The sequence below is a fragment of the Manacus vitellinus genome, unplaced genomic scaffold (assembly GCF_001715985.3).
Source record: "Manacus vitellinus isolate BGI_N305 unplaced genomic scaffold, ASM171598v3 scaffold_53_pilon, whole genome shotgun sequence".
NCBI lineage: Eukaryota > Metazoa > Chordata > Aves > Passeriformes > Pipridae > Manacus > Manacus vitellinus.
The window spans coordinates 1329678-1342374 of NW_021940637.1; the positions used below are offsets into that span (position 1 = coordinate 1329678).

Below are 12697 nucleotides of genomic sequence, written 5' to 3' on the forward strand. Positions count from 1 at the left end.
CTTTAAAAAATGAGAACCTGTAGCAGAATCTGAAAAAAACAGAGACAGAAATTAATAATCCAGGAAACTTCCTATGCACTGTACAAGGACCAAACTGAAAAAAGCATATGAATTAAAAGAGAATTGCAAGTGTAACATCCATCACAGACAAAACAAATGTTACTTACGACTCTACCATTTGTAGGCACAAGAATCTACAAGAAATAGGGAAAAAAATGAAGCAGCACTGCTGTTTCCTACTGATGTGCAGGCATTTTTCAGCACTGTAGCAAATGCACACACATAGTTTTGCATTGCACTACAGGCATTCTGCATTTTTGAACACACAGATTGGAAAAAAAGCCATTAAGTATCAATGTGAGCACTTTTCTGTTAAAGGCCACTGCCAGCTTGTTTTTTTGTCCTTGAAAAAGAAGGCTTTAACATTTTTGGACTGGAAATCTTTTAATTAGAAAGTCCTTAACGCACACATTTTTTAGTTCTATCAGAAATGCATTGTTAGGTTTCTGCTAAAAGTTAAATTACTATGTAAGAGTCTGTCCAGTGCACTAATAAAAGGTAAATGATTGAACAGTTCTATTTATTTATTTAAGTTGGAGTAAATCCAGGTAAAATTTTAAACCATTTTTCAGACAGAAATGCAGTTTCAGAATTGACAGTGTCTCTTGGTGACACACAGTCATTTGCATGACATTAACTGTCTGCAGCAAAGTTGGGATGGACTGTGTGACGCTGCAGGTTTTCTCTCTAATTTTGTAGGGAAGCTTGGCCAAGTCCTTTGCTGAGCCAGCAGTGTGAACTCCCACAATCTGCATGAGTTTGCTACATTTGTCAGCTGACTGCATGGTACATTAGGTAATTTTAAGTACTTTTCTGCTTGCACAGTTAATATACAACTTACTACTCAGTGAGTCACTGTGTCAGATTCACCTGTAGAGTGAAGAAATCAGAAATCACAAGGTGGCAGCACAGGAGGAGAAGCTGGTCCAGCAGGGTTTGGCAAAGGAGAGCAACTCTGCATTTTGAGACGGGGTAGTGATTGTACAAGAGAGAGACAGGATGGAGACGGGTGGAAAGGATGCTCCTTCCACTGCCACAAAACTAATCTATCTGCTACAGAGGTTCCAGAAACTCTGCAGATTAAGCTTCTGCTTTTGGATATATCTCATAAGACCAAATATTTATTGAAAGCTTTTCCAGAACAGGGTGTACCCAATCTGTAATTTACAACTCCCCCTTATTTGGGTCACTCCACAGAGGCCTTAGCTCACCCAGTCATTAAAAGAATCTTCTTTTGCCATCTTCTGGTGTGCCTGTCCTGAGCCACAGCATTAGCTGTCCCAGCACACGCTGCCCCCAGGCCAGCAGAGCCCAGGGGAACGTGCTGGCACATTTCAACCAACACAGTCCTTGTGTTTGCAGGGCACAGGCACCCTCCTCACACGGCTTCTCTTCCACCAGGGCTCTGAAATGAAATGTGGACCTGCTGACCTCACCTCACCATCACCCAGCACAAACCATTCCCTGTGCCTGTGCTCTGTAGCTGCTGGGCTCTATCAGCACACGTGGTCACACAGAAAGAATTAAGTGCCAAGGTTTGGTGGCACTAACAGACACAAACCCAGTTTATTCTCTCATTAAACCACCAGGATATCATGTAGTATCCAAATGCACCTTTGCACAAACACTGCAGTTCTATTTGTTCTTTTGTTCTCCCATAATATTCGTTCTTCAAATATGAAGAAAAACAGGGAGTTTTCAACTGACAATTCTGTACAGATGTATTTTCAGGAAAAAAATGGCTTCCCAGAGACTCAACAGACTACCACAGATGGAGGCTGGGCAGAGAACTGGCCTTGCAACACAAGTTCCCTCTGGGTACAGTCACACCAGCACTGATGCTTATCTCTGAAACACAGGTGTAGGAGGTGCTGCAGGGCCACTGTCAAGAGATGAAAGCACAGATGAAGCACTGATAGAGCACACCCTAAGTCAGGTACACCCTTGAAAATTAAATGGGCAGACTAGTGTTTCAGGCAGATGTCTAGCTAGATTCCTGGAACTCTATAGAACCACTTTCCCTGGTAATTATTTGTTTGAGAAGCAAGAAAAGTGGTTAGGAAAGAAATTTCCCAGTATATTAAATATTTTTTTAACACACTAGCAAAGAAGGAAGCTTAAATTTACCTTTATAAATTATATTAATACATAAAATCCCTATCTTTGTTCCTAGCCCCCACTAATCAACCCATTTAAAAACCAAAACATACACAACCAGCAGTACAGTGCATTTATGCACCATGAGAAAAGTTGTGGACATGGAATAAAAATAAATATCCAGAAGAGAAGCCACAGTTTCTAGAAGAATTATAGAATTAACAGAAGATTATCTTTCTGCTCAGCTCTTTCAATCTCACAAAAAATGTAACAAAAGTAACATAACTGTTTTTTTCTAACATAAAATAATGAATTTTTTATGGGAAAGACATTATTTACTTAGTTCTGTCATTTGGAATGTTTTTCCTTTTTAACAGAACCCTCACAGCAGAGTTTTCCTTCAGAAGCTTTACTCCTTTCAAGGGTTGGTGTTAACAAGCAGCAAAGTGCTAGGATACTATGAACACTTCCTTTTATCATGCAGGATGAGGAAAGCCTTGGAGTTTTTTCCTCCTAAAAGCAAAAAATCTGAAATGCACCTGTGAGCCACAGCTAATGAAACAGATTGTTTATGAGCTCAGATCCCAGACTTTACTCCATTTGAGAGCTCCATTTGGACACGGATGCAGGACAAAAGCCGTGATTCTGTGCTGGCCTAACTTTCAGCACATCAAGGCTTGGTTACTGCCAGGGAAACACTCAAGTGCTGAAAGCAAGCAGAATGCCTGAGTGCTTGGCTGACTGAAGCACATACAGAGCAATGCAAACAACTAATACCAAGGAACTCAATTCTTGCACGCAAACAGTCTCATCGATCCGAGTGGAGAAGCAGAACTGAACAACAGCTACAGAGTCACGTATTTGTGGCAATGGGAGAAGACTATTAAAACACAAGCAGACTCCAATCCACTTACCAAAACACTGTGACATTCCCCATCTTCCTTTTCTCAGCCAATTATTACCAAGGCTGAATTTGCCCTCTTGATAGGGTGTAACCCCGGCCTTGCCTTGCTGTTGATACTGGGATTTCCCCCCCAGTGTCTTTCTCTTCTCTTCTGTCTTAACATCTGGGTAACATTTCGTGCACAGACAAATCATAGTGATGTATGTAAACAGAGACAAACATACACAATCATCACCACTAGTAAACCCTGTTCAAATACTCGGAAAAAAGCAAACAGAGCTGATGTGCACTTCACTTGAATAAGGATATTTTAATGCTGGAAAGTCACAGACAGTGACAGGGAATATAAAATTAACTGAGTGCCTCTAAGGTTTGTGGCTATAACACAAGCACAGGGAGAGTAGGAAGATGCTGTGAAAGTAGCTACTCAATTTTTTTGGCAGCTGTTCTGGTGGCATTTGCCAGCTGCTGGCATGTTTGTGCCCTTCATTTTAACCAAGCAGAAAGGCAGTGCCTGTTTAACTCCAACACGATTGGAATGCAATTACTTGCAGTGCTGTGAGAGCACCTCCTTCAATCAGTTGTATTCTTCCAAAACATTCAGATTTTGTGCTGAAAGTTTTCTGGTTTTTAACAAGTCTTTTACAACTTTGTATTGTTTGTTCTCTGAAGAATTGTGTACCCACACGTACAACTAATGGGAACCAAAGCACAGAATAAACAATAAACATCCAAACTTGGGACATGGTACTTGCTATGGAAACCTTTTCTGAACACCAAAAACCCTGAATCCTTGCTTAGGAAAAAAAAGCACTGTCTGAAGGACTAATCAATCCCGAGCAGTTGCCTGTTATATCCAGGCAAACTAATTAAACCTGTTCATCTCTGGAAAATCATCCTGGCACGAACAGTCAAATTCTCACTGTAACACATGATCTTCTCAACAAATGATCCCAAAGACAGCTGACTTTGTTAGGGGAATCAGAGAGAAAAAAAATCCACTGAAGGGACCAAAGAAGTAAATAAAATTAAGGTGGATGGGGGAAAAAAAGTGACTTGCATTTTTTGCAGTTATTTTGTAACCTCTCGGAAAAAAAAAAAGTTTTTTATTTGGATGACAGAAAATTAAATCTGTTTTCCCTCTCCTCAGACACAATTCAACATGAACAGATGTGGTATTGCTTATTAAACCAAGGCACAAGGCCAACCCCAGCAAACCCAGTAGGAAAGGTACATCTGAGCTACCTTCCAGATTGGTGGTCTCTGAAGCACATCCAGTTGCTCTGTGGAGCCACCTCTGTTGTTTTAACCCAGGACTCTGAGCCACAAAATGAACCCAGCTCCAAAAATCTACCCTCCTCTGTTCACCTCAATGGCTGCCTTGTGGCCTCCTTTTTCTTTGCTCTAAATTCAAACCATAATCAAATAGGTGAAAGAAGATACTTTGGAAGACAGAAACAGATAATAAACTGAGTGATAAGAGGTTTATAATAAATGAGAACAGCAAGTAGACAAAGCAGTTCCAAATACCTAACAGAGAGAGGAGAAAAGCCAACACAGCTCCAAAATGAGGATGGTGAGTCAGGGAACCTGTTTTGGCTCTGTGAAGTATTTCTGTTACTGTTTTCCCGTAAAATACTTCGGAACCAGTTCATCCACTTATAAGGGCACTCTGTCTCAGCAGAACTGAAACAACTAATCCCTCCTTGAGACAGATGAGTACAGGCCTTGAGGATCTGCCTACACTGCCACAAACAGGCAAACAACAGCTGAACTCTGGAAGGGATCCGGGAGCAGGGCACTGCACCAAGGTGTGAGCAGAGTGGCTGGTGGTGGAAGGGAATGAAAACAGAACCTGAGACTACACAGCAAGGGAATTGAGGATCCCAGGAGAAGCTTTTGGTGAAACAAGCTCCAGAAAGCAAAGCAAAGCAGGTGAGTGTGGTTGTGCAGCCCCACTCTAGCAGCAGTCACAAGCTGGTCCTGCTGGGAAGCTCAGGATTACAGGGAACTCCAGGGTGCTAATGCTGGGGGAGAAAGTATTTCTTTGCAGGGAATGGACACCATCTAACAAACCTGAGTCTTTGGGAATTAGGATGTGTAACTCACAAAGGAAAGACTGCAAAAAAATTGAGATTCTTTTCAGAGAGTTTACATGGAACCTACAACCCACAATCACCACCAGAGGGTGGGGACAGTAATGGCACCTATCTGGGTAACTGCAGCACCAGAAGGCTCAGATGAAGAGCAGCCAGAGACCCCTGCCTGCTATCAAACAATCCTTTCAGAAAGCACCCACTGACAACACCAGCTAAAAAAAAACCCTGGGTAGAAATACAAGGACATATGTAAATAAATGTATTTCATTAAGAGCACCATGGAAGCAAGCAATGCATGAATTCAACACAAGTGATCCAACAAATCATTTGCAGATATCACAGATTTTTGGGTTCTGATTTTTTTTTTTGTAACCTTCATCTAAATTTACCATTTAGTAAAGACTTTCACATCTGTCTGGATGACAATATTTTCTAATATGGAACTAGAAAAAATATTTTTAAATATTTAAGTCCAAGCTGTCTTCCAACTTAACAAACATAAAACTTGTTTTTGTAACAAGTAACATATTATGACCTGAAAAATAGCCATAAAAGCATTTTGGAGTATTTCAGGAGCAGTCTATAAGTCTCAATACCAATGACTTCCTTTTGGAATAAAGTTGAAAACTCTAACAGATCATCCCAGTTTGGTCATTTGTTACATCATACAACACATACATCCATACACATTTTGGCCCAGAAATTCACCATTTGTTTCATTCTCTTACTGGGTCTATATGCAGCAACCTGGAACACCTAAACTACCTAGATAAATTGTGAGAGGGGATAATGCCACTCTCAAAACAGAACTTTTTGTAGAAAAACTCCTGTGGTTCTTTATTCTCAAAGAACATGTCTTAATCCTATACCTTATACCCAGTGACACTGATAACAAATGGATGAAACTAGTCCTGTCCAGTGCCTCTAGTGAGTCTGAGATAATTATTTCTTTCTGCAGCTTTCCAATTATAATTTGTAAGACAGTATCTTCCACATTTCCTTACCAATTCCAGGCAAATGACAAACAGTGCTAATCTATATTGCATTTTTTAGTTTGTTGCATAGGAACACAACAGTACATTATTTTGTTGTTTTTTTTTTCTTAAAACACACCGTGCTACATTTATTTACAGTCAAATTACTGTTAAAACTCTTGCTAATTCCACTGACAACATAAAAATAACTTTGAAGTTCTGTATGTGGTGAAAGACTGGTTATACATACCTCTGAAAAGAAAACAGAGAGGATGACTAGGCTGATCCAGTGAATTACTCCTGCAAACTGTGAAGCACTTGAAACTGCAATTAACACAATACAATGAAGGGTCATTATAGTAGCAAAGTGCAACTCAGGTTTAATATAATTAGAACTTCCACAACTTACACATGGTAAAGTTTGCTTTCTTAAATTTTGTAATGGAAGTACCAGAAGGAGGATGGGATGCAATGGGACATGGAACTCCAGCCCTGCCAGCTGCTCATCCTAATTCAGGCAGCTCGTTGGTAGCTGCAGCAGCTCTTCACTGGAGTATTTACAGGTAACTCTGCTGGTAAGCAAGGACACACTCAGGCCTTGGCTGCTCTGTCACCTGTCCATGCTCTCACCCCATGCGCTGCTTTAGCTCGGGAGGTGTGACTAAATCCTGCACACCTAAAAATCCAGAGTTAGGATTCAGTAAGGAAACAGAATGCTCCACTATTGCCACATTACTCCTTGTATTCAGTCTTTGACAATTCAGCTCAGATGGTCAGTATTTGTCTGGAACAGGTGCTTAAAAACTAGTGCTCAGAATGGGCTCCAAATACATTTCACGCTGACAGAAAAGCACAGAAAGCTGACAGGGTCCCGTATCTGAACTGCTGGCAACTCCTACTCCCAAGTCTGGAATAAGGGAATGAAGAGAAAACATCCTCTCCTTACTTCAGGGTATTTATGAGTCTGCCATCTCCACAGCAGACAGACCAACCCAGCCTGTGTGGTTTGCAGTGCCAAAGAATGGCTGTGTGACAGCCGAGGGTAAGGCAGTCGATGGCTGTGTGCACAGAGGTGCAAGGCTGTGGGTCGTGTCCCAAGAACACACAGGGGACACGCTAAATAAAGCATTTGATTTTTAAATCAAAATCGATTAAAATGGGAAGCAGAGGAGAGGGATGTAGGAGGAAATNTTTCAGAATTGACAGTGTCTCTTGGTGACACACAGTCATTTGCATGACATTAACTGTCTGCAGCAAAGTTGGGATGGACTGTGTGATGCTGCAGGTTTTCTCTCTAATTTTGTAGGGAAGCTTGGCCAAGTCCTTTGCTGAGCCAGCAGTGTGAACTCCCACAATCTGCACGAGTTTGCTACATTTGTCAGCTGACTGCATGGTACATTAGGTAATTTTAAGTACTTTTCTGCTTGCACAGTTAATATACAACTTACTACTCAGTGAGTCACTGTGTCAGATTCACCTGTAGAGTGAAGAAATCAGAAATCACAAGGTGGCAGCACAGGAGGAGAAGCTGGTCCAGCAGGGTTTGGCAAAGGAGAGCAACTCTGCATTTTGAGACGGGGTAGTGATTGTACAAGAGAGAGACAGGATGGAGACGGGTGGAAAGGATGCTCCTTCCACTGCCACAAAACTAATCTATCTGCTACAGAGGTTCCAGAAACTCTGCAGATTAAGCTTCTGCTTTTGGATATATCTCATAAGACCAAATATTTATTGAAAGCTTTTCCAGAACAGGGTGTACCCAATCTGTAATTTACAACTCCCCCTTATTTGGGTCACTCCACAGAGGCCTTAGTTCACCCACTCATTAAAAGAATCTTCTTTTGCCATCTTCTGGTGTGCCTGTCCTGAGCCACAGCATTAGCTGTCCCAGCACACGCTGCCCCCAGGCCAGCAGAGCCCAGGGGAACGTGCTGGCACATTTAAACCAACACAGTCCTTGTGTTTGCAGGGCACAGGCACCCTCCTCACACGGCTTCTCTTCCACCAGGGCTCTGAAATGAAATGTGGACCTGCTGACCTCACCTCACCATCACCCAGCACAAACCATTCCCTGTGCCTGTGCTCTGTAGCTGCTGGGCTCTATCAGCACACGTGGTCACACAGAAAGAATTAAGTGCCAAGGCTTGGTGGCACTAACAGACACAAACCCAGTTTATTCTCTCATTAAACCACCAGGATATCATGTAGTATCCAAATGCACCTTTGCACAAACACTGCAGTTCTATTTGTTCTTTTGTTCTCCCATAATATTCGTTCTTCAAATATGAAGAAAAACAGGGAGTTTTCAACTGACAATTCTGTACAGATGTATTTTCAGGAATAAAAATGGCTTCCCAGAGACTCAACAGACTACCACAGATGGAGGCTGGGCAGAGAACTGGCCTTGCAACACAAGTTCCCTCTGGGTACAGTCACACCAGCACTGATGCTTATCTCTGAAACACAGGTGTAGGAGGTGCTGCAGGGCCACTGTCAAGAGATGAAAGCACAGATGAAGCACTGATAGAGCACACCCTAAGTCAGGTACACCCTTGAAAATTAAATGGGCAGACTAGTGTTTCAGGCAGATGTCTAGCTAGATTCCTGGAACTCTATAGAACCACTTTCCCTGGTAATTATTTGTTTGAGAAGCAAGAAAAGTGGTTAGGAAAGAAATTTCCCAGTATATTAAATATTTTTTTAACACACTAGCAAAGAAGGAAGCTTAAATTTACCTTTATAAATTATATTAATACATAAAATCCCTATCTTTGTTCCTAGCCCCCACTAATCAACCCATTTAAAAACCAAAACATACACAACCAGCAGTGCAGTGCATTTATCCACCATGAGAAAAGTTGTGGACATGGAATAAAAATAAATATCCAGAAGAGAAGCCACATTTTCTAGAAGAATTATAGAATTAACAGAAGATTATTATCTTTCTGCTCAGCTCTTTCAATCTCACAAAAAATGTAACAAAAGTAACATAACTGTTTTTTTCTAACATAAAATAATGAATTTTTTATGGGAAAGACATTATTTACTTAGTTCTGTCATTTGGAATGTTTTTCCTTTTTAACAGAACCCTCACAGCAGAGCTTTCCTTCAGAAGCTTTACTCCTTTCAAGGGTTGGTGTTAACAAGCAGCAAAGTGCTAGGATACTATGAACACTTCCTTTTATCATACAGGATGAGGAAAGCCTTGGAGTTTTTTCCTCCTAAAAGCAAAAAATCTGAAATGCACCTGTGAGCCACAGCTAATGAAACAGATTGTTTATGAGCTCAGATCCCAGACTTTACTCCATTTGAGAGCTCGTTTCTTGGACACGGGTGCAGGACAAAAGCCGTGATTCTGTGCTGGCCTAACTTTCAGCACATCAAGGCTTGGTTACTGCCAGGGAAACACTCAAGTGCTGAAAGCAAGCAGAATGCCTGAGTGCTTGGCTGACTGAAGCACATAGAGAGCAATGCAAACAACTAATACCAAGGAACTCAATTCTTGCACGCAAACAGTCTCATCGATCCGAGTGGAGAAGCAGAACTGAACAACAGCTACAGAGTCACGTATTTGTGGCAATGGGAGAAGACTATTAAAACACAAGCAGACTCCAATCCACTTACCAAAACACTGTGACATTCCCCATCTTCCTTTTCTCAGCCAATTATTACCAAGGCTGAATTTGCCCTCTTGATAGGGTGTAACCCCGGCCTTGCCTTGCTGTTGATACTGGGATTTCCCCCCCAGTGTCTTTCTCTTCTCTTCTGTCTTAACATCTGGGTAACATTTCGTGCACAGACAAATCATAGTGATGTATGTAAACAGAGACAAACATACACAATCATCACCACTAGTAAACCCTGTTCAGATACTCGGAAAAAAGCAAACAGAGCTGATGTGCACTTCACTTGAATAAGGATATTTTAATGCTGGAAAGTCACAGACAGTGACAGGGAATATAAAATTAACTGAGTGCCTCTAAGGTTTGTGGCTATAACACAAGCACAGGGAGAGCAGGAAGATGCTGTGAAAGTAGCTACTCAATTTTTTTGGCAGCTGTTCTGGTGGCATTTGCCAGCTGCTGGCATGTTTGTGCCCTTCATTTTAACCAAGCAGAAAGGCAGTGCCTGTTTAACTCCAACACGATTGGAATGCAATTACTTGCAGTGCTGTGAGAGCATCTCCTTCAATCAGTTGTATTCTTCCAAAACATTCAGATTTTGTGCTGAAAGTTTTCTGGTTTTTAACAAGTCTTTTACAACTTTGTATTGTTTGTTCTCTGAAGAATTGTGTACCCACACGTACAACTAATGGGAACCAAAGCACAGAATAAACAATAAACATCCAAACTTGGGACATGGTACTTGCTATGGAAACCTTTTCTGAACACCAAAAACCCTGAATCCTTGCCTAGGAAAAAAAAGCACTGTCTGAAGGACTAATCAATCCCCAGCAGTTGCCTGTTATATCCAGGCAAACTAATTAAACCTGCTCATCTCTGGAAAATCATCCTGGCACGAACAGTCAAATTCTCACTGTAACACATGATCTTCTCAACAAATGATCCCAAAGACAGCTGACTTTGTTAGGGGAATCAGAGAGAAAAAAAATCCACTGAAGGGACCAAAGAAGTAAATAAAATTAAGGTGGATGGGGGAAAAAAAGTGACTTGCATTTTTTGCAGTTATTTTGTAACCTCTCGGAAAAAAAAAAAGTTTTTTATTTGGATGACAGAAAATTAAATCTGTTTTCCCTCTCCTCAGACACAATTCAACATGAACAGATGTGGTATTGCTTATTAAACCAAGGCACAAGGCCAACCCCAGCAAACCCAGTAGGAAAGGTACATCTGAGCTACCTTCCAGATTGGTGGTCTCTGAAGCACATCCAGTTGCTCTGTGGAGCCACCTCTGTTGTTTTAACCCAGGACTCTGAGCCACAAAATGAACCCAGCTCCAAAAATCTACCCTCCTCTGTTCACCTCAATGGCTGCCTTGTGGCCTCCTTTTTCTTTGCTCTAAATTCAAACCATAATCAAATAGGTGAAAGAAGATACTTTGGAAGACAGAAACAGATAATAAACTGAGTGATAAGAGGTTTATAATAAATGAGAACAGCAAGTAGACAAAGCAGTTCCAAATACCTAACAGAGAGAGGAGAAAAGCCAACACAGCTCCAAAATGAGGATGGTGAGTCAGGGAACCTGTTTTGGCTCTGTGAAGTATTTCTGTTACTGTTTTCCCGTAAAATACTTCGGAACCAGTTCATCCACTTATAAGGGCACTCTGTCTCAGCAGAACTGAAACAACTAATCCCTCCTTGAGACAGATGAGTACAGGCCTTGAGGATCTGCCTACACTGCCACAAACAGGCAAACAACAGCTGAACTCTGGAAGGGATCCGGGAGCAGGGCACTGCACCAAGGTGTGAGCAGAGTGGCTGGTGGTGGAAGGGAATGAAAACAGAACCTGAGACTACACAGCAAGGGAATTGAGGATCCCAGGAGAAGCTTTTGGTGAAACAAGCTCCAGAAAGCAAAGCAAAGCAGGTGAGTGTGGTTGTGCAGCCCCACTCTAGCAGCAGTCACAAGCTGGTCCTGCTGGGAAGCTCAGGATTACAGGGAACTCCAGGGTGCTAATGCTGGGGGAGAAAGTATTTCTTTGCAGGGAATGGACACCATCTAACAAACCTGAGTCTTTGGGAATTAGGATGTGTAACTCACAAAGGAAAGACTGCAAAAAAATTGAGATTCTTTTCAGAGAGTTTACATGGAACCTACAACCCACAATCACCACCAGAGGGTGGGGACAGTAATGGCACCTATCTGGGTAACTGCAGCACCAGAAGGCTCAGATGAAGAGCAGCCAGAGACCCCTGCCTGCTATCAAACAATCCTTTCAGAAAGCACCCACTGACAACACCAGCTAAAAAAAAACCCTGGGTAGAAATACAAGGACATATGTAAATAAATGTATTTCATTAAGAGCACCATGGAAGCAAGCAATGCATGAATTCAACACAAGTGATCCAACAAATCATTTGCAGATATCACAGATTTTTGGGTTCTGATTTTTTTTTTTGTAACCTTCATCTAAATTTACCATTTAGTAAAGACTTTCACATCTGTCTGGATGACAATATTTTCTAATATGGAACTAGAAAAAATATTTTTAAATATTTAAGTCCAAGCTGTCTTCCAACTTAACAAACATAAAACTTGTTTTTGTAACAAGTAACATATTATGACCTGAAAAATAGCCATAAAAGCATTTTGGAGTATTTCAGGAGCAGTCTATAAGTCTCAATACCAATGACTTCCTTTTGGAATAAAGTTGAAAACTCTAACAGATCATCCCAGTTTGGTCATTTGTTACATCACACAACACATACATCTATACACATTTTGGCCCAGAAATTCACCATTTGTTTCATTCTCTTACTGGGTCTATATGCAGCAACCTGGAACACCTAAACTACCTAGATAAATTGTGAGAGGGGATAATGCCACTCTCAAAACAGTTTTTGTAGAAAAACTCCTGTGGTTCTTTATTCTCAAAGAACG

At 41.3% G+C, this 12697-nt stretch overlaps 1 protein-coding gene across 1 annotated transcript in view; it reads right to left on the minus strand.

Annotated features, from left to right (window-relative positions):
- The window catches only part of TMEM266 (transmembrane protein 266), a 66389-nt gene that overhangs the window by 33021 nt on the left and 20671 nt on the right, over nt 1–12697 (minus strand). The window contains exon 7 of the mRNA XM_029963157.1: nt 6345–6370. Coding sequence (XP_029819017.1) covers nt 6345–6370 — 26 coding nt within the window. The remainder of the gene's footprint in view (nt 1–6344; nt 6371–12697) is intronic.